Source organism: Hypomesus transpacificus, chromosome 9 (assembly GCF_021917145.1).
Source record: "Hypomesus transpacificus isolate Combined female chromosome 9, fHypTra1, whole genome shotgun sequence".
Lineage (NCBI taxonomy): Eukaryota > Metazoa > Chordata > Actinopteri > Osmeriformes > Osmeridae > Hypomesus > Hypomesus transpacificus.
In genome coordinates, this window is record NC_061068.1 from 22,340,493 (window position 1) to 22,358,019 (window position 17,527).

At 45.0% G+C, this 17,527-nt stretch overlaps 2 protein-coding genes across 3 annotated transcripts; both read left to right on the plus strand.

The window, feature by feature from the left end:
* Positions 1–281: 281 nt before the first annotated feature.
* On the plus strand, positions 282–4,303 carry hyal2a (hyaluronidase 2a). Of its 2 annotated transcripts, none has more exons than XM_047025375.1 (4): positions 282–566; positions 876–1,810; positions 2,831–2,920; positions 3,173–4,303. In XM_047025375.1, exons 1-4 carry the CDS (start codon positions 542–544, stop codon positions 3,557–3,559), a joined length of 1,437 nt encoding a protein of 478 aa, XP_046881331.1. In that variant the 5' UTR covers positions 282–541; the 3' UTR covers positions 3,560–4,303. The 2 variants fall into 2 exon arrangements, with proteins under 2 accessions (XP_046881331.1, XP_046881332.1); XM_047025376.1 differs by having other exon boundaries at positions 284–566; positions 835–1,810.
* An 871-nt stretch (positions 4,304–5,174) lies between these two features.
* On the plus strand, positions 5,175–7,760 carry hyal1 (hyaluronidase 1). Its single transcript, XM_047025377.1, has 4 exons — positions 5,175–5,288; positions 5,605–6,515; positions 6,607–6,696; positions 6,994–7,760. Exons 1-4 carry the CDS (start codon positions 5,285–5,287, stop codon positions 7,318–7,320), a joined length of 1,332 nt encoding a protein of 443 aa, XP_046881333.1. The 5' UTR covers positions 5,175–5,284; the 3' UTR covers positions 7,321–7,760.
* The last annotated feature ends 9,767 nt before the right edge of the window (positions 7,761–17,527 follow it).

Here is a 17,527-nt window from a genome sequence, read left to right on the forward strand (position 1 = left end):
CATGGACACTGAGGAGGTAGTGGCACTCCTAAACCTTGATATTGCAACATTGTATCCATTTTTAAGACCACTGGCAACCTTTCTGGACTCACTCATTTATGATTGCGGGAATAATAACTAGCATTACAAAAGTGATAAAGTAATAAAAATATCGAGCCTATAGTCTACATTTGATCTATGTTTTTAGGTTGCTGCACTAAATACCGAGAGTCAATTGACACGCCTGCACATTTTACTTGTACAGTTCAGTTCGCCACTCCCCCTTTTTCAATCTGAATGGAACATCCTGAAGTGGTCTCCGTTCACATTATACACTTGGATAGGCGAACTGTGAACAGTGCAGGGGGTATTCGGTGCGTGGAAGAATCAGATCAAGTTTAAAAGTGGTCGATCATGAAAAGTAACTATCTCTAAGAACTACGGATAGTATTGTAGTATCATTCGTTTAGGCGAATTGTTTGCAAGTTTTAGTAGTTGCCCTTTACAACTGAGAAAACAAACAAACTTGGTTTGAAATATATCGGGACTGCTACAATTGGGAATGCGTTCTCATTTTGGCTGCAAAGGTAGGTTTTGAATCAACAATATTTTGTCAAAGGATACGTTTTAATTCGCTATTCTGACATTTATAGAAATTACATAAGTAGGCTAAAGTACAAGGTGTTCATCATTTTATTTGTCATATCAGCTTAAGAATGCCTTTCAGATACGATATTAATCACAGCATTACATCGTTTTTGACAGTTCACTTGTGTTGGTCTCTGAAAATGTCATTCCTCTGAATCTCAAGTGTGCTGAACTTGACTAAAGCCCTTCACCATTTCAAACTGACAGGAGAGCAGAGACTGACATCCTGTCCTGTGCACTCACCACAGAAGTCATGTTGTACTGGACCCAGCAGGCCTGGAAAGTGTTGCTACTGGTTGTACTGCTGTGTGACTGCTTCTCTGCTCAGGGGCTGAAGCCCACGAGATGGCCTCTCTATGCCCACAAGCCCCTGCTGCTGGCCTGGAATGCCCCAACAGAGGACTGTGCCCCGCGGCATGGTATCCACTTTCAGCTGGATCAGTTCCAGATTGTTGCCTCGCCCAATGAGGGCTTTGTCAAGCAGAATGTAACTATTTTTTATAAGGACCGTCTAGGGTTGTATCCCTACTTTGAACCGGACGGCACAGCGGTGAATGGCGGACTGCCTCAGGTTGCCAGTCTTACTCAGCACTTGGAGAAGATGCCAGAGGGTGTTCAGAAGTACATACGTGAACCAGGGGCCAAGGGCCTGGCCATCATAGACTGGGAGGAGTGGCGCCCAGTCTGGATCCGAAACTGGGACACAAAGAAGGTGTACCGGAACCGCTCCCAGCAGCTCGTGGCCCAGAAGAACCCAACCTGGCCCCTCGAAAACACGAACAAGGTCGCCCAGCAGGAGTTTGAGTTGTCCGCCCGCATGTTCATGCTGGAGACCCTGAGGCTTGCCAAGAGTCTACGGCCCAACCAGCTGTGGGGCTTCTACCTGTTCCCTGACTGCTACAACCACGACTACGTCAACACCCTGGAGAACTACACGGGCCGATGCCCCGATGTGGAGGTGGCCAGGAACGAGCAGCTGAAATGGCTGTGGAATGAGAGCACAGCCCTGTTCCCCTCCGTGTACATGGTCCCAGTGCTGCGCTCCTCGCCCTCTGGGCGCCAGTTTGTCCGGAATCGGGTGAAGGAGGGGATGCGCCTGGCATCGGCCGGGGACGGGCTGGCACGTCCTGTCTTTGTGTACGCCCGGCCCACCTACACCAACACCCTGGAATTGATGACGGAGGTGAGGCGGGGGGCACTGCTCACGCACTGCTCACGCACTGCCCACACACTGCACACACACTGCACACCCACTGCTCACGCACTGCTCACGCACTGCTCACGCACTGCCCACACACTGCACACACACTGCACACCCACTGCTCACACACTGCTCACGCACTGCTCACACACTGCTTACACACTGCACACACACTGCTCACACACTGTACACACACTGCACACACACTGCACACACACTGCTCACACACTGCTCGCACACTGCTCACACACTGCACACACACTGCTCACACACTGCTCACCACTGCTCACACGCTCTACGGTTCAGAACCTAGCTTTTTTTGTTTGTTAAAAATAAGAAAAAAAGGCTTTTGGATTTTCTTAATATTTATGGATTCTTCACCCAAATTATTATTTGAATGCTGATATAATGATAATGAAGATGCACACTTCTACAAATGACTGACCAGTTTTTACAACTGGACATTGTCAGGGCCCGGCATGTGCATGTTCCACTGAAACTGCTTATCATGTGCATAATGTGAAAAAAAATAATATCTTCTTTAAAAAAATTTAAGCACCCTATCTCAGAGTATTCATTTTGACTCTGTATCCAGAATCGGCCAAAATGGTGTGTGTATGGGTGGTTGGATTCACGTTCCAGTAGCCTTTCTTTATCTGTATCTGCAGCCCTTTCCTGCTCTATTAACAGACACTTCAAACCTCCCATTCCATTGTAGCACTCCTGTGTGCACTTGTTAGTGTGTGTGTGTTTGTGTGTGTGTGTACGTGTTTGTGCGTGTGTGTGAGCAGGATGGGTGTTGGTCATGTTCCAGTGCAATCATAAACCCAAGAGGGTTGTACTGAACAGGGAATAGATAAGAGCTGCTAACGGAACTCGGACCTCCTGTCCTCTCCCTCACACACTGCAGTACACCAGATCACCACAAGTCTGCGGTGGATTTCCGATTATAGGAATCATAAGAAGGTATCATAGGAATCCCATTCTGTCTTTTGTCTTCAGATGGACTTGGTCTCTACCATTGGGGAGAGTGTGGCTTTGGGAGCAGCAGGCATAATCCTTTGGGGAGATTCAAGATTTGCAAGCAGCAAGGCAAGTGTTAACACTCTTAAATCACAGCACATTGTGGAGGTGAATGACTGTGTTAGAAAATGACCATACACCAATAACTGACCTCCTCACATGAACAGCTTTAAAATCTTTACATATTGTCGTAGGCGGTCACATGCCTCTCAACTGATCTATGCCTGAGGGTTCCAATTTACAACATTACGACTTTGCATTTCATCCTGTTTCCGAGTGTCTTTTAGGCTGACTCCCAATTCTGGGTCTGCTCCCCTTCAGGCCAGTTGCTCCAGTCTGAACGACTATCTGCGGGGCCCACTGGGTCAGTACCTGCTCAACGTTTCCACGGCAGCAGAGTTGTGCAGTCAGACGCTGTGTAGCTCCCGAGGCCGCTGTCTGCGGCGGAATTCGGACTCGGACGCCTACCTGCACCTCGACTCTGTCACACACAGCATCAGCACTCAGGGCAGCAAGCTGAACGTCTCAGGCAAGCTTGGGGAGGCGGAGAAGGCGTCTTTTCAGAAGGACTTTCAGTGCCAGTGCTACAGTGGGTCACAGGGCGAGGACTGTGGCCAGACCGACCCCCTACAACAAAAAGGGGCCGCCCATCGAGTGGTGTCGTCGTGGGCGCGTTATGTGCTTTTGTTGGTCATCCTTCTCATCTGATCACATTGGCATACGCACGCCGCCGTTATAAACACACACACACACACCCACGCACAAACATTTCTATTTGGGCAAATGTATTTATTGTGCCCCCGTATTGCTGTAAAGTTAGTGAATCTATGATAAGAGGTTTCAACTTTGGAGAAACACTGTGGAACTTGCAGAGATGATGTTGTTTTTTTATGTGTTTTTTTTCTTCATACAATGGAGGGCTAGCTGGAAATAACTTTGTTTACATTGCTCTCTTTCTATTTCCTTTCACTCCCACTGTCACTCTCTTTCTCAAGGTGTCACTTTCCCACGACCCCAAAGTTGTCCTTGTGTCGCATTGTGGGTGTTCTCATGATGACTGTTATTCTTGCGTGTGGCTTTCTGACTGGGTGTTTATCATGAAATGAGGCAGATACACTTGATCCTGTACATAGCCTGAAAAGACAGTGGCTGTCATCTTAACCCCCTGTAAAGACATATCTGTCCTTTCCTGAGGCAAATGAGTTTTTAAGGCAATCTCTGTGTTATTTTTGCTGACTGTGGCCTAAACAAGACTACTACATGCGTGTCAATGTACAGCACTTTCAAATGTACAAACTTCGTTTCTTTTCTTAAAAAAAAACTTTTAAATGGACAATTTAAGGCCATCTAATGCCCAATTGTCTTGATTTGAGCTTTTTTACGTAAGAATTTGCTACAGACTGTAATGTAAATTCTTTTTTATCAACTAAGTAAAGTGTTTTGTTTTGGTGACATTTAACTTGATCATTGCTTGAACCTATGCATTTGTAGGCACAGCATCACATCCTGCTTAATGATATACAGTATATTACCTAACATACATCACAGATCCAGTTTATACTGTACATTAAATATTGACAAATGCATTACTTACACCACATTTATATTAGAAATATCATACAAATCCATCTAAAGGTTGTCATGTACACAATGTCAGCAGGTTTCATTCTACACTAGGATCACTGCAGAGTTGGAACAGTATACTGTATGTGCTGTAGTGCCTGACAGTACTACACTGTGCTTCACTTGGCCTGATTTCTAATGTGAACTAGTCTGAGACTTCATCCTGGTTAAACTGCCCTCCCTGGCTCCCTGTAATTGTGGGGTGTTTGAAGCCAAAAGTTATTTTTGACCCTTTTAAGTCTTTAGAATGACTTCAAGAGACCATAGAAATCGGATCATATTTAGAAGTATATGTTTATAATTCTCAGGACCAGTTATATTTGACCTTTGCTACAGCATTTGAAGAGTAATTTGGGTCATATTCAAAAGATAGACTGGCAAAAGAAGGATATCAAACTTATCAGTGTTGAGGAAATTTGATAAGATAATTGTTTATTTACCATAACTTTACACATGACTTTACACATGTATTACTGTAAATAGATAGTAAACATTGACAGACTGCTCAAACTTCAGAAAGAAGACAGGCACAGACAGGTATTTTATGTTTCATAGCACCTTCAGTACGTGGTCTCAAACCTGCACAGAAGATACGGAAATGGTGTGTGCTGTCTCTTTAAGAAATCTAGAGACTCTTACTGACTGTACCACCTCTACTTCCTGATTGGTTGTTTAAAAATCTCGTCCACCACTTCCCTTTTCCTTATTTTTTCCACTTTTTTGTGGTAAGATCACAAGACAGCCACCATTCCATTTCAATGGTCAGTTGACTGCAAACTGAATAAACTGTAACTTTACCTACTAGCTGATATGGGTAAGTAGACCATTTAAACTAGTTACATTCCAAAATTTGATGACATTTAGTAACTGTTTAAAAGTCCAAATGTTGGAACTATGTATATATGTTGAAGCTTTCTATTAGAAATATTCAATACATGACTTACTCTTAATCATTATTTGCAGGGCATTTGAACTTTATTTTTGTGTGTAAAAAACTCTTTTATTATGTATTTTTAAGAGGCTTTTAGAAGAAAATCACTTCCTCAGTTTCCCATCGCAAACAAGGAAATGGAAATAGAACAGAAACTTCTATTGAAAACACAAAATCCTACTTTCCCCCCTCCTTGCAGGTAGGACTTGTATATACCCTGCTGTGCTTCTGTGCTTGAGCATGGCCAGTCTTGTTCTGGGTCTGCTGCATGGATCCCCTCCCTTCACCTTCTCTCACGAGCCTTTCCTCACGGTGTGGAACGCGCCCACGGCCCTCTGTAAGTCTCGCTTTGGTGTCGACCTGGACCTGAGCGTGTTCAACATTGTCCACAACCAAAATCAAAGCTTCATGGGAGCCAACATGACCATCTTTTACAAGGACAAACTGGGAAGGTACCCGCGCTATGCATACAACCAGGCTGTCTTTGGTGGGGTGCCTCAGAACTCCAGTCTGAGCGAACACCTCAGAGCTGCTGCTGAGGACATCAGGGCTAGCCTTCCAAACAGGGACTTCCAGGGGCTGGCAGTGGTGGACTGGGAGGACTGGAGGCCACTGTGGGAGCGGAACTGGGACACGAAGGCCGTGTACTGGGAGGCTTCCAGAGTGCTGGTGAGGGCCAAGCACCCAGACTGGAGCCCCGCCCAGGTGGAGGTGGTGGCCCGTAAGGAGTTTGAGGCGGCAGGATGGAAGTACATGGAGGAAACTCTGAGGCTGGGACAGAAGGCTAGGCCACAAGGACAGTGGGGCTTTTATGGTTTTCCCCAATGTTATAATTACTATAAAAACTCGACCAACTACACAGGCGAGTGTCCTCCTTTGGAGATCAAGAGGAACGATGAGTTGTTCTGGCTTTGGAATGCTTCCTCCACCCTCTACCCAGACATGTACCTGGACTTGAACATGCGTGGGCTTGGCAAGGAGATCCTCTTTTACACCAAACATCGGGTGCTGGAGGCCATGAGGGTCGGGGCGCAGGTCACTCCCAGAGCCCCGGCTGTGATCGTTTACGCTCGCATCGTTTACACCTTCTCCCTGGACTTCCTCTCTCAGGCAGGTCCATCTATGTTCAATCAGTGGTGATGGTGTGTCATGGTGTGTCCGATCTGACATGATACATCTGACTTTTGTCCACTGCATACAGGAAGACCTGGTCCACACGATAGGAGAGGGGGCGGCCCTGGGAGCTGCAGGGGTGGTGCTGTGGGGAGACTCCATGTATGCCAAATCTCAGGTAAAATGATGTCTTTTTTTCATCCCACCGAAACATGTGGGGGGTCAGATGGCTGAGAGGTTAGGGAGTCGGGAGTCGGGCTATTAATCAGAAGGTTGATTGGTTCGATTCCCGGCCATGCATAATGACATTGTGTCCTTGGGCAAGGCACTTCACCCTACTTGCCTCGGGGAGAATGTCCCTGTACTTACTGAAAGTCGCTCTGGATGAGAGCGTCTGCTAAATGAATAAATGTAAATGTAACGCTCTTGTAAAAGAGGAGATCTACTTCCTGTGAGACTCGCTCTGTTTTCCCAGGCATCTTGTGAGGCAGTGAAGGCCTACGTCGATGAAACCCTCGGCCATTACCTGGTGAACGTGACCTCTGCAGCCACACTGTGCAGCAGGATAGTGTGCTCCTCTCAGGGGCGATGCCAGAGGAGAGACCCAAACTCCGGGGCCTACCTCCATCTGGACCCTGCTGCCTGGACAGTGGTGTCTGTGAAGAGGCCCCAGGGAGGGAAGGATTACAGGGTCCTGGGGCGACTGAACCGGCCCGAGGCTGTTTACATGGAGGCCCAGTTTGTGTGCCAGTGTTACCCTGGCTGGGGCGGTGAACACTGTGCCAAAACCTTGCAGAGATGAGAGACTGTTTTTTCGAAGGGGGATCCCATCGGTTACAGCACTGTGTCTGAACATATTCCTGTGTGACACTAACCTCATTGACAAGACTTAACAAAGGGATGTGTTTCAGCAAACTCTGAGCAGAAGAAGTCCTGTCTTTTTGAGCTTGTTTACTAATATTAGCTTTAAGACATTACAGTTATTCTGTATCACCACACCTACACTATGGGATTCTTGGATACCAACTAAACACATTGCTACCTACTTTTACCAGCCATTGCCTATTGAATGTATGGTTTTTAGGATGGCTTTTTACGATATGTTTACTCATTAGTGTTCTGTGCAATGTTTTTGTGGTAGTGTTAAATGAAATACAGTACTGTTCACATTGATTCTTGAAGACTTGCTTTGTTTATGTTTTAACTAATTCTAAATAAACAAAACTGTGGTACAGTATCTGGGGTCATACCTGTCAATAATTATGAATCCTCAGGTGACTAAAACATTGAACGGCACATCTCATTTCCTAAACAGGAAGAGGTGGTGAATCTCATAAGATTTTTTCTACAGTGGGGTTTTGGCCACTAGATGGTGCCATGGAACGGCAGCCATTGTTTTCTGAGGCGGAGCCAGAGCGGAGACCATGGGAGATTGCCCACAGTGTTAGATATACAGCTTCGAATTGAAATCGGAGACGATATTATGAGTTAAGACAAGTTCCTTAATATGTGTTGTCAATATTGTCTATTAAAAGTCTCAACTTTTTACTTACGAAGAATTTGTTTGTGGGAGTGACGCGAGTGTTTTCAGGAAAGAATGACGTGTCCGGCTTGGCCGTTTGTGACAGGCAGCAATGACGGTAGTAGCACTGTTTAGCTTCGATTTGAGCAGATTTCTAAAAAACTTCGAAAAACAACATTAACTAGGTAGATTATGTATACTCTAAGCTAAATGTACATGCCTTGTTTGGCCAATTCGGTCGATTGTGGAAGAAACTCGAACGTTTTTTACTTATCGAGAGGAGTATCTAGCCATAGCGCTAGCTGCTTTTAGCTGCTTTTGGGACAGGATAATTCCGGTTTCCCCCATGTCTCCACTAGTCACAAGAATGGTCATAACTTTTAATCAAAATAAGGTATTTCTAATCTGTCTTCTGTTCTACATTGCCCACAGACTTGTGGATATTCCACCTACTCAAAGTTTTTCTCTATCTTGTAATTAAAGTGGTGACAAATTCAGTTGTCTGATGAGGTATGGTGGATGGAGAAGTTTTTGTTAAAAATATCTACCTGAAACCACTTTGATAAAATATGATTTGCCTTAAGTAATCATATATTCATTTACATGATAAAAATCCCCTAGTTCTCCTCTTCAAGATGGTATAAACAGTTAAGGTGTATGATTTTATATGAAAATCCATAAAATATGAATATTAATATGCATATCATATTTCAACAGCATATGGAATGTTCGGAATTTTGTATTAGGCAGTAAAGGGTTAACCAAAATAAAGAATTCCTACGGGGTATGTAAATCTATTGCATTGGTAAAGCTCAATAATTCTAAACCATAGAAGATTAAACCAAGTATCCCCACACTTGTAGTGATTGGACAAGGGCATTTTTTATACCCCGAGGTTCTGCAAGGCCAGTTTTTATGCTCCTATTATACAGAGCCATAATGGCAGCTCTTAACCACTGGACAAGGCCCACATGCACAGGCAAGCTGCTAGTGAAACGGCTTAGGAACACTGGGTGATCTTGATGACCTTGATTTACAAGCAGCATGTACTACACTCCCTTATCTGATCCCAGCAGCTTCCGACTGGTCTGGCTGCCTGTAATTCCCCTCTCTCCTCAGACAACGGACGGACTGGAAAACTACACTCCCAGAAGGCTGTCTGTTTCCTATTTCCTTCTTTATCTTAGTTTGCTAGATTGGAGGAACATTCCGAATAGATGGGAGATATTTGATCACTGCTGTTTTGAATAATGTTTTTCCGTGACTGAGTAACACCGTGGAACTAGAACAGCAAGGTTCTTGGAAATAATCACATTATCGCTGGTGTGTAATTGGAAGGTGGTTACATTATGTATAACTGTTCTGCCTATAAAGCTGACTAATGTTCATCTGAATCTCTTAATCTATTCATATTTGTTATTGTACATTAAAATAACATGATCTCATTCATTCCAATTCCACCACTGTCCAAAAGATTGTTAGGAAACACATTTGTGTCCATCTGTAAAAAGCCTGAAATGGAATCACATTTCCTTTTTCAGGTGTCCTTCATTCTTTTGAGAGGATGCCAGCTCAGAGGATGTTGCTTCAATCGACAATATTATACTACACTGGATGGATCGTGTTGCCAATCTGTGAAAACAAAGGCCTGCACCACCTCTCAATGCAGAGGCCCACTAGAAACCCATACGACAGGAATAGTTCAGACTAACATTCTCTTGATAAATTGCGAAGAAGGTTTCTCTCCAAATCTGTCCACAATCCCATGACGCTGACCCGCGGACACTCCCGGGGAGATAAATTGTAATGAAAGCCCACTGTGAGTGTTTATCTGTCCTGTGTTGGGAACACCACTCCCCGAGTGGCCTCTTCTCCCTCTCTCCGTCTGACCTCTGCTCGCTCAGGCGGCCGCCCCCTCCGCCTCGCTATCCTCTCATCTTCACGTTTCTTCATTTTGGCGTCTCGCTCTGTCACCCCTCCGTGGTCATGCCTCCCCCCTCCCCGCCTCACGCTCCAGAGATGGTCGTCTCGGTCGCTCTTGGTTTAATAACCGCTTTTTCGTCACGCTTTCTGTCTGTGTCCTTCAAAAGAGTCGTGACAGATCAGGCTTCATGGGCTCTGTGCTGGTGTACCAGTGCATGTATTCCATTGTAGATCAGTACACCAATCTTCATGTTGATTAGGTACTGGACTCTAATCATATAGATTTATTGAACAAGAGGGGAGGTTCTCTACAGCAAGAGCAAGCCATTTAACCCACTGTTCAAACAGGAGATTTCAACATACATTATAGTTTAAAGACCACACAAACGTCAGATTGTTAGTAGCCTGAACGGAATAAACGATTGAACATGAATGTGAGTGATGAGCTGATAGCCTGTCCAGGAAGACACAGAGTGTGTGTAAGGGTGGCAAGTGGATCTCTACAGTGTATTTCTACAGTCAGCGAGAGGTGAGGTTGTGATGTGGTCCTCCTCCTCCCAAACTCCCACTCCAATCGACCAACAACGTGCCATTTGTGAGAATTGACCAACCCTACAGTCTTCCTAAAGACTTTGACATACACAGCAGCTTTTCTGTGACCAGTTTTGAAGTGGGTTGGAACACTGTTTTCAGTGTCTTTTCAGGTCTACGCATCCCATCACCATGATGTACTTGAATGGGTAAGAGGCTATTACGAACGTAAGCGAGAGGGAAGAAAAAAAAGCGAGATTGGAAACAGGAGGCAGGAGAGGTCACGTCGTCCTGATGTCTCTGAGATGGGCCTCAGATGGTGCTCACGAGCTGTCTCTAACAGCAGAGCTGCTGCTTGTGGAGTGGAAGACAGGCCCCTGCCCTGCTGTTGTACATGTCAGAAAGACACAGTTTGGACGCCCCTGGTGTGGACATCTCTCTTTATTCGGGCAAGTTCAATGAAACACCTGTGTGTGAATCCTGCACGGTGGAAGAACCGGCCATCCCTCTGGGTGTTCATGAAGGTGTACCGTCGATGTGAGCGGTTGTGAGTCTCTGTGACGATATGCTGTGTGCGCATATAAATATGTGCTGCGCTACATTTGTGAGTGTGTTTGATTGTGTGTGTGTTGGTGCAGGGTGAGTGGTGCGTGTGTGTGTGTGTGTGTGTGTGTGGGGGGGGGGGGGGTTGCATGTGTGTGGTTGTCCAGGATTTGCTGTCTCTGCTGAATGCCTCCTGATAAGAAGTGACCTGACAGACTGTCACATGTGAGTTATCCTGCATTGGGCAGCTCGGTTCTCAACCTCCACCCCGCCAAACCTCATTAGAGCTTAAAGAATACAATTCTATGAGAAGAACACACACACACACACTGACTGGCACACAGGTGGCTTCAGCTAAAGTCACAGTATATCTGTGGATGGGTGTGGATAGAGTCAATCAGGTGGAAAATGACAACGGCCAATCAATTGCTAATAGAAAGTCTTTTCGCTAGCAGTAGCCAATCAAGTGGTCACAATGTGCCACCTTCTTCGAGCAATAGCCAATCAATTGCTCACAAAGGGTCTTATTGTAATGTTGCACGTGTAAAATGTAATTATTCTCTGTTTCCATGGACACAGAGGCCACTTTTGTCGCAAGGTGGGTAATGGATGCTGAAAAAAATATACAAGAAAATGAATTGATAAGAAAATAACTACAGTCTAAGCATTCTTTTAACCCCCTGCCCTTTCAGCCAAAAGTGGAGAACTTGCACTTTCAGATCAGTAATTTATTTTGTAATTAATTTAAATATGATTTATTTTTGCAAGTAGATAATCCATTTGAGCCTTTTTTTCATTTTACTGCCTTCAATCCAGGCTCATTTGAATAAACATTTTCCTCCATATTAGTCTGGGTAATGAAGTGGATCTCAGAAGAAAAAATGCTTTTCTTATGAGAGTGCTGGAGTGCGGAGTGTTGGTGGTGGCACAATTGAGAATAGGAGTGACATGCTGGTCACCTCACCATGAGTAAAAGCTGATTGGATTCTAGATTTGATCCAGTGTAGAATACGAATTGCGACTTGTACAGCGAAGTATGAATGTGAAAAAAGATGAGTGTTCCACCCTCAGCGTGTGTCTCAGTGACAGCCGTGTCATTGTGACCTTTGACTGCGTCAACAGCAGCAAGTTGGCCCGACAGATGTTGTGGTGGAATGTTTAGAATGAGGCAGTTTAGTCATCTATGTGCTCGTGAGATAGATCTTGCGCAGCCCTGTGATGTTATTATCAACTAAAGAGTAATGTAAAATATTTTCTCGTTGCATTTCAATATTTATACAGATGTATATAATTCTAAACAAATCTTTTTTAATGCATATATAAGTATTTATCTAAGAAATAGATGCTTTCCTAATTTGAAAGCCAAGGAGCATCCCATGGGTCTTCAGGCTCCACACACACACAAGGATGAGTCAGGAAGTCAGGAGTCATTTGGGGAAATGGTTTACAGAGGTTTGTCATGTTACTTGCAAGTCACAAAGAATTATCACTTGCACCACCACTGGAATTGAGGGAGTGCCTTTCCCCCAGTCATTCCCAGAGCAACAGAAAAATTAAGAAAGAGAGATTAGAGAACATTATGCAAATTTATTTTTTATAATTTGAAATAGGAAATTTGGTGTCTGCATCTTATCAGTGTTCTGATTTCATTCTTGGAGATCCAGCTTGGCTTGCTATTTTTAATGAACTTAAATCCCCTCCAATCATGACTCTCAGGAAAATATTAATTTCAATAGTACAGAATAAACTTTTCTATGTCAGCCACACAGGAAAGCACAGCTCTCCCTCCATCAGTCCCAACCTATCATCTCCTCATCCCTTTGTACTAAATGTCTCTCTCTCCCCATCTTTTGCAACAGTTGTGTAACAGTATTGCATAGTTGTCACATTGGTCATTAGTAAATGTCACTGTGTAGGCTGGTTCATGTCTTTTACAGTTGCGAAGCATGCTGAGGTATATGCACCTCTCATCTTTGGCCTTTTGGTCCTTTCCCTTGATGTAGATTTACCTATACATGTGTCATTCTCAGCCATTGATCTGTGCAATGTAAACATTTAAAATAAAGTACTGTAAACTGTAAAGTATTATGTAAAATTTGACAAAAGCTATGAAATTCTCTCTCTCTCTCTCTCTCTCTCTCTCTCTCTCTCTCTCTCTCTCTCTCTCTCTCTCCCTCTCTCTCTCTCCCTCCCTCTCTCTCTCTCTCTCTCTCTCTCTCTCTCTCTCTCTCTCTCTCTCTCTCTCTCTCTCTCTCTCTCTCTCTCACACACACACAGACAAACATACACACACCACACACGCCCACTCTCTCTCCCTCTTTCTAACACATGCACCTATGTGAATTTAAGATTAGTTCAGGAATCTTGGATGGCTTGTTGGGTCTCAACAGAAATGTCACGGCACGTCGTAACCTTTCCCAGAGCATGTTATCTGCTCTGATAGCGTGGCCGAGCTGGGCGACACGATTGGATTTGAAAGGTCCCCTTCGGAGTCGTGGCCGTAGGCTATCTTCCCGTCACAGTTCAGCAACACCAGCACCATGGCAGGCCGTCCCCTCACCCCTCTGCCAAGTTCCCGGGATCTTGTCCGTCCCCCTGTGTCTTCGTCTCTATGGCCGGCATCAGCACTCAGTTCGTCTGCAATGACCGGACTACCTCATGTGGCGAGTCGGCCCGGGAGAAGAAACTTCCCATGGGGGGGGGGGGGGGGGGGGGGGTATATCTGAACGTGTTGAGAGCTAGCTCCTGTGGAAGGGATGTGTCACAAGCCTTTCCCCGTGCCATTTGAAACTGGGGTGTGCGTGAGTGGGCCAGGGGAGACAGTCTGGTTGTTTGTAAAGGTGGAGAAATTGCTGTCTGTCCCTATTGTGCATTGTAGTAAACAGGTAATGCCAGCTAACTCTACATGTAGATAAATACATTTGTATCTACTTTTCAATCAATTGTGCCGATTGGGTGACCATTACGTATTTGACAATACACATACCCCACTTCTGGGGGTGGCCATATTGATAAACACATGTACAGGTTTTCAAATCCTCCTAACTGTAGCTTTGTGTTATCAGCATGCCTATTTTCTCTGTGTCTTTTCTTTCGCATTATCTTGGAAGAGGCCTAAATACTCCATCCAGTTTCACTTGAACACGCTGATGGCTGTTCACAAGGGCCGACCACGCTGCACATGCTCCTCTGAACACCAGGGGGCAGTAGTAGTCAATGTGAACATCCAGAGCGGTGGCCGTCCCCTGCAGGTGGATATTGCTGTGCTGAGGTAAGTGTTCTTGTTTCCCATCCTGTTGTTTTAGTAGCTGTGTGTTAAGCATTATCCAACCGTGCATCTTTATTTGACCAATAAACCTGGAGTATGGTATCACCACAGACTTGTTTTTGTCATAGCCAGATTGATGCTCCATTTTATTACCTCTGTCACTTTGATGGCATTATATTGATGAGGGACCAAAAATAAGTGTTCCAAATGCATTAGTGATGTTCTTTCAAATAACAAATACTGAATACAATTTCAAATAGAACATCGAAATTGTTTTTTATGCCTGTACGGTTTCTGTGCTGTCCTCAGTGCTCTCTCTCTCTCTCTCTCTCTCTCTCTCTCTCTCTCTCTCTCTCTCTCTCTCTCTCTCTCTCTCTCTCTCTCTCCCCCTCTCTCTATCTCTCTCTCTCTCTCTCTCTCTGTCTCCCAACCCATGTTAGTGTTCTACAGGGTTACTAAATGCTGCCTCCCAGGTTGCTCAGCCAACAGCCAAAACCTCAAATTTCTGCACCTGTTTCCTAGACAACCGCCATTTAAAGGAGCAGTTCTGGTTATTGACCATTTGCCCTTGACCAGAAGAACCACCCTTGTACTTTACCGTAAGATACTGGGCTGAATCAGGGCTAGTTTTCTCTGAGGAAACCTATAGAAGCATCTACTGATAAGTGTACACAGACAGACACTGAATTTATATCTCTGGCCGGTACCCAGCTAGATAAACCCACCATTGGCTCCACAAATGCTTTCGGAAGGTAGAGGAAGTTTGGGGATCTCTGGGTAAACAGAACTGTTAATGATGAGTAGATATGAGGAGCAGCGGTTGGGACTATCAACCAACTTGTTTCAGTGAACCACAAAGTCATTCCGGTTCACATGATCACTAATGTATTTTGACTTTACAAAATGAACCGCCTGACCACCAGATTGAGAAGTGATCGTATAGCGTGATGAGAATTTCACTCAACCAGTAGATAGTGTTGATCTGTTCCGTTTTGTGGCCTTTTTTTCACCCTCTCATCAATATGAACACTGAGCCTGATGTCTCTATCTGAGAAACCATATTTTATTTGCCCGCTCATAGTTATGGGCAAATGGTTCTCTAACAGGTGAACTCTGTCAAGTGAAACTAATGGGATATCTCCCTTCGGTTGAAGCGGCATCCCTTCCCTCTGTCAGGGAAGAGACACTCCATATGATGTTTAACATACAGAGAGGAGGCCCAGGAAAGGGAGGGAGGATGTGAGGAAGGAAGGAGGAAGTGATGTGAGGAAGCGTGTCACTGGCGAGCATCAGTAAAAGACGTACTGCTGCCGCTGCCGCCCAGTCCGAAAGCTGTCTTGACTGTCTGACTGTGTTAATAACACAAGATGACATTAAAGTGTGAACGAGATACTGATTGGCCCATTATAATAATGACGTGTCTTTTCTTTTAATAATGACGTGTCTTTTCTTTTTCCTTTTCTTTCCTTTAAGAGTTTGGCAAGACATCTCATTTGGTTATCTGAGGAGTGGACTGGATCTGTTCTTTTTATTTTTCACGGAGTGATATTATGTTCCATTTTACGAGTACATCGAGTACAACCTCTCTGCGTGAGGTTAGGAGACAGGCAGACTGACAGAGATGCAGCGAGAGAGAAGGAGAAATCAGACAGACGGGGAGCCTGCCAGCCAATCCATCAGACAGTCAGCTAGCCAGATAGACGGCCGGCATACACGCATACAGCCCTGCGCGCACGGTTTCTCGTTCTCCGTCGAAACTGTTCAACCTCCGTGCTGAAAGCCTCCAACAACTCTGAAGGTCACCCAGTTAGACGTACTGAGCCCGTCCTCCTCCTCAGCTCGCTCTCTCTCCTCTCTCACTTTCTCCTCCATCTCCTCTTCATCTCTTTTGTTTTTCTTTCCCCTCTGTCTCTTTCACTCTCCTCTCCCTCTGTCCCTTTCCCCTGATCGGGCGGCAGACAGCGTGTAAGTGCTCTAAGCCAGAGAAGTCTTGGGGAGCCCTTGTGATTGGCTGCGCTCTGCAGCACGGTTCACAATCGATTAAGGCACGGAATGCTCCCGCTAACAGCTTTTCTCTGCTGCTCCTGTGGCTTTGATACTGTCACATAGACTCCAAACTTCACCCCCAAGCCCCCCCCCCCAATTTTGTCTAGCACTTTGTTACTCTCCACCGTCTCACTTTTTAACTCCCTAACTACCCCCTAACAGCACTATCCCTACACATTCCCGTTTTCCCGCCTTGCTGCTCTACTTTCTCTCGATGCCCTCCTTTGTGCCCTGCACTCCCTTCACCACCTGGACTGCCTCGCTCGGCTCTGCTCTCTCGCAACTCACCCAGTTCTGCCACCCTTGTTATTTCACTATCTTTCTCCCTCATCCCTGGGAGAGAAATAGAGTGGAAGGGCAGAAAGCAAAAGAAAGAGAGGGAGAGAGGGGAAATTAGAAAACAATAGAAGTGCAGCTTCTCCTCAAGTTGAGAAAGAATTGACAATATACCAAACATGTGTTCTTTTATCTGATTGAAGATAATTGAATGTGTGTCTGTTGGTGTATTTGTGTGGGTTTATTGGCAAATGTGAAAAATATGGATGGCTGCTTCTCATTCCGCCCCTCCCTCTTCTCCAGTTCTTCAGGGTTAATGTTGTGTGACCATAAGTACCTGAAAAAAATAATACATTGCCTATAGCTTTATATTTTTTCTTTCCCTTTTTTCTTCGTTCCTGGATGATTTACCAGCTATTAAATCATTACCCAGTAAGTACTTTCCACTGCTATCCCTCCCTCCCTCGCCCACCTCCTCGGGGTTAGAGAAAAGAATACCCCTCTTTACATACAACACGGACAAAATGGCAGTAGGATGCAGCTTTATTCCTACAAAATGATTCGCACGACATTGTGAGCCCAGGTTTTTGTGAGCACACTCTTTTTGTGTGTGTGGAGAGTAAGAAATGAAGCGTTGCCTGGGAATAAAAAGAAAGAAAGACTATCCAAAGGCAGTGAACCATCCGCTCTGAAACACAAAGATGTGCACTGAGAGAGGCCAATGGCTTGATGGAGCCGGGGACAACGTTCTTTTCTTCTCCTTTTTCATTTTCTCCTTTGTGGCTCACAAAAAAACATAAAGTACCATTTAACTCTGCTGCTTGTCTACGACGGGCCTGCAGGGCGACTGAAGCCGATTTGTACCATCACTATGACTACGACCATGTCAGGCCTACGCAC

Excerpts from the sequence above, each read along its gene's own strand:
- hyal2a (XM_047025375.1), top strand. The coding sequence starts at position 542 with ATGCGTTCTCATTTTGGCTGCAAAG. Across the intron at positions 567-875 it reads TTCTCATTTTGGCTGCAAAG|AAGTCATGTTGTACTGGACC; the intron begins GTAGGTTTTGAA and ends CACTCACCACAG. Across the intron at positions 1,811-2,830 it reads CCCTGGAATTGATGACGGAG|ATGGACTTGGTCTCTACCAT; the intron begins GTGAGGCGGGGG and ends TTTTGTCTTCAG.
- hyal1 (XM_047025377.1), top strand. Across the intron at positions 6,516-6,606 it reads CCCTGGACTTCCTCTCTCAG|GAAGACCTGGTCCACACGAT; the intron begins GCAGGTCCATCT and ends CACTGCATACAG. Across the intron at positions 6,697-6,993 it reads CCATGTATGCCAAATCTCAG|GCATCTTGTGAGGCAGTGAA; the intron begins GTAAAATGATGT and ends CTGTTTTCCCAG.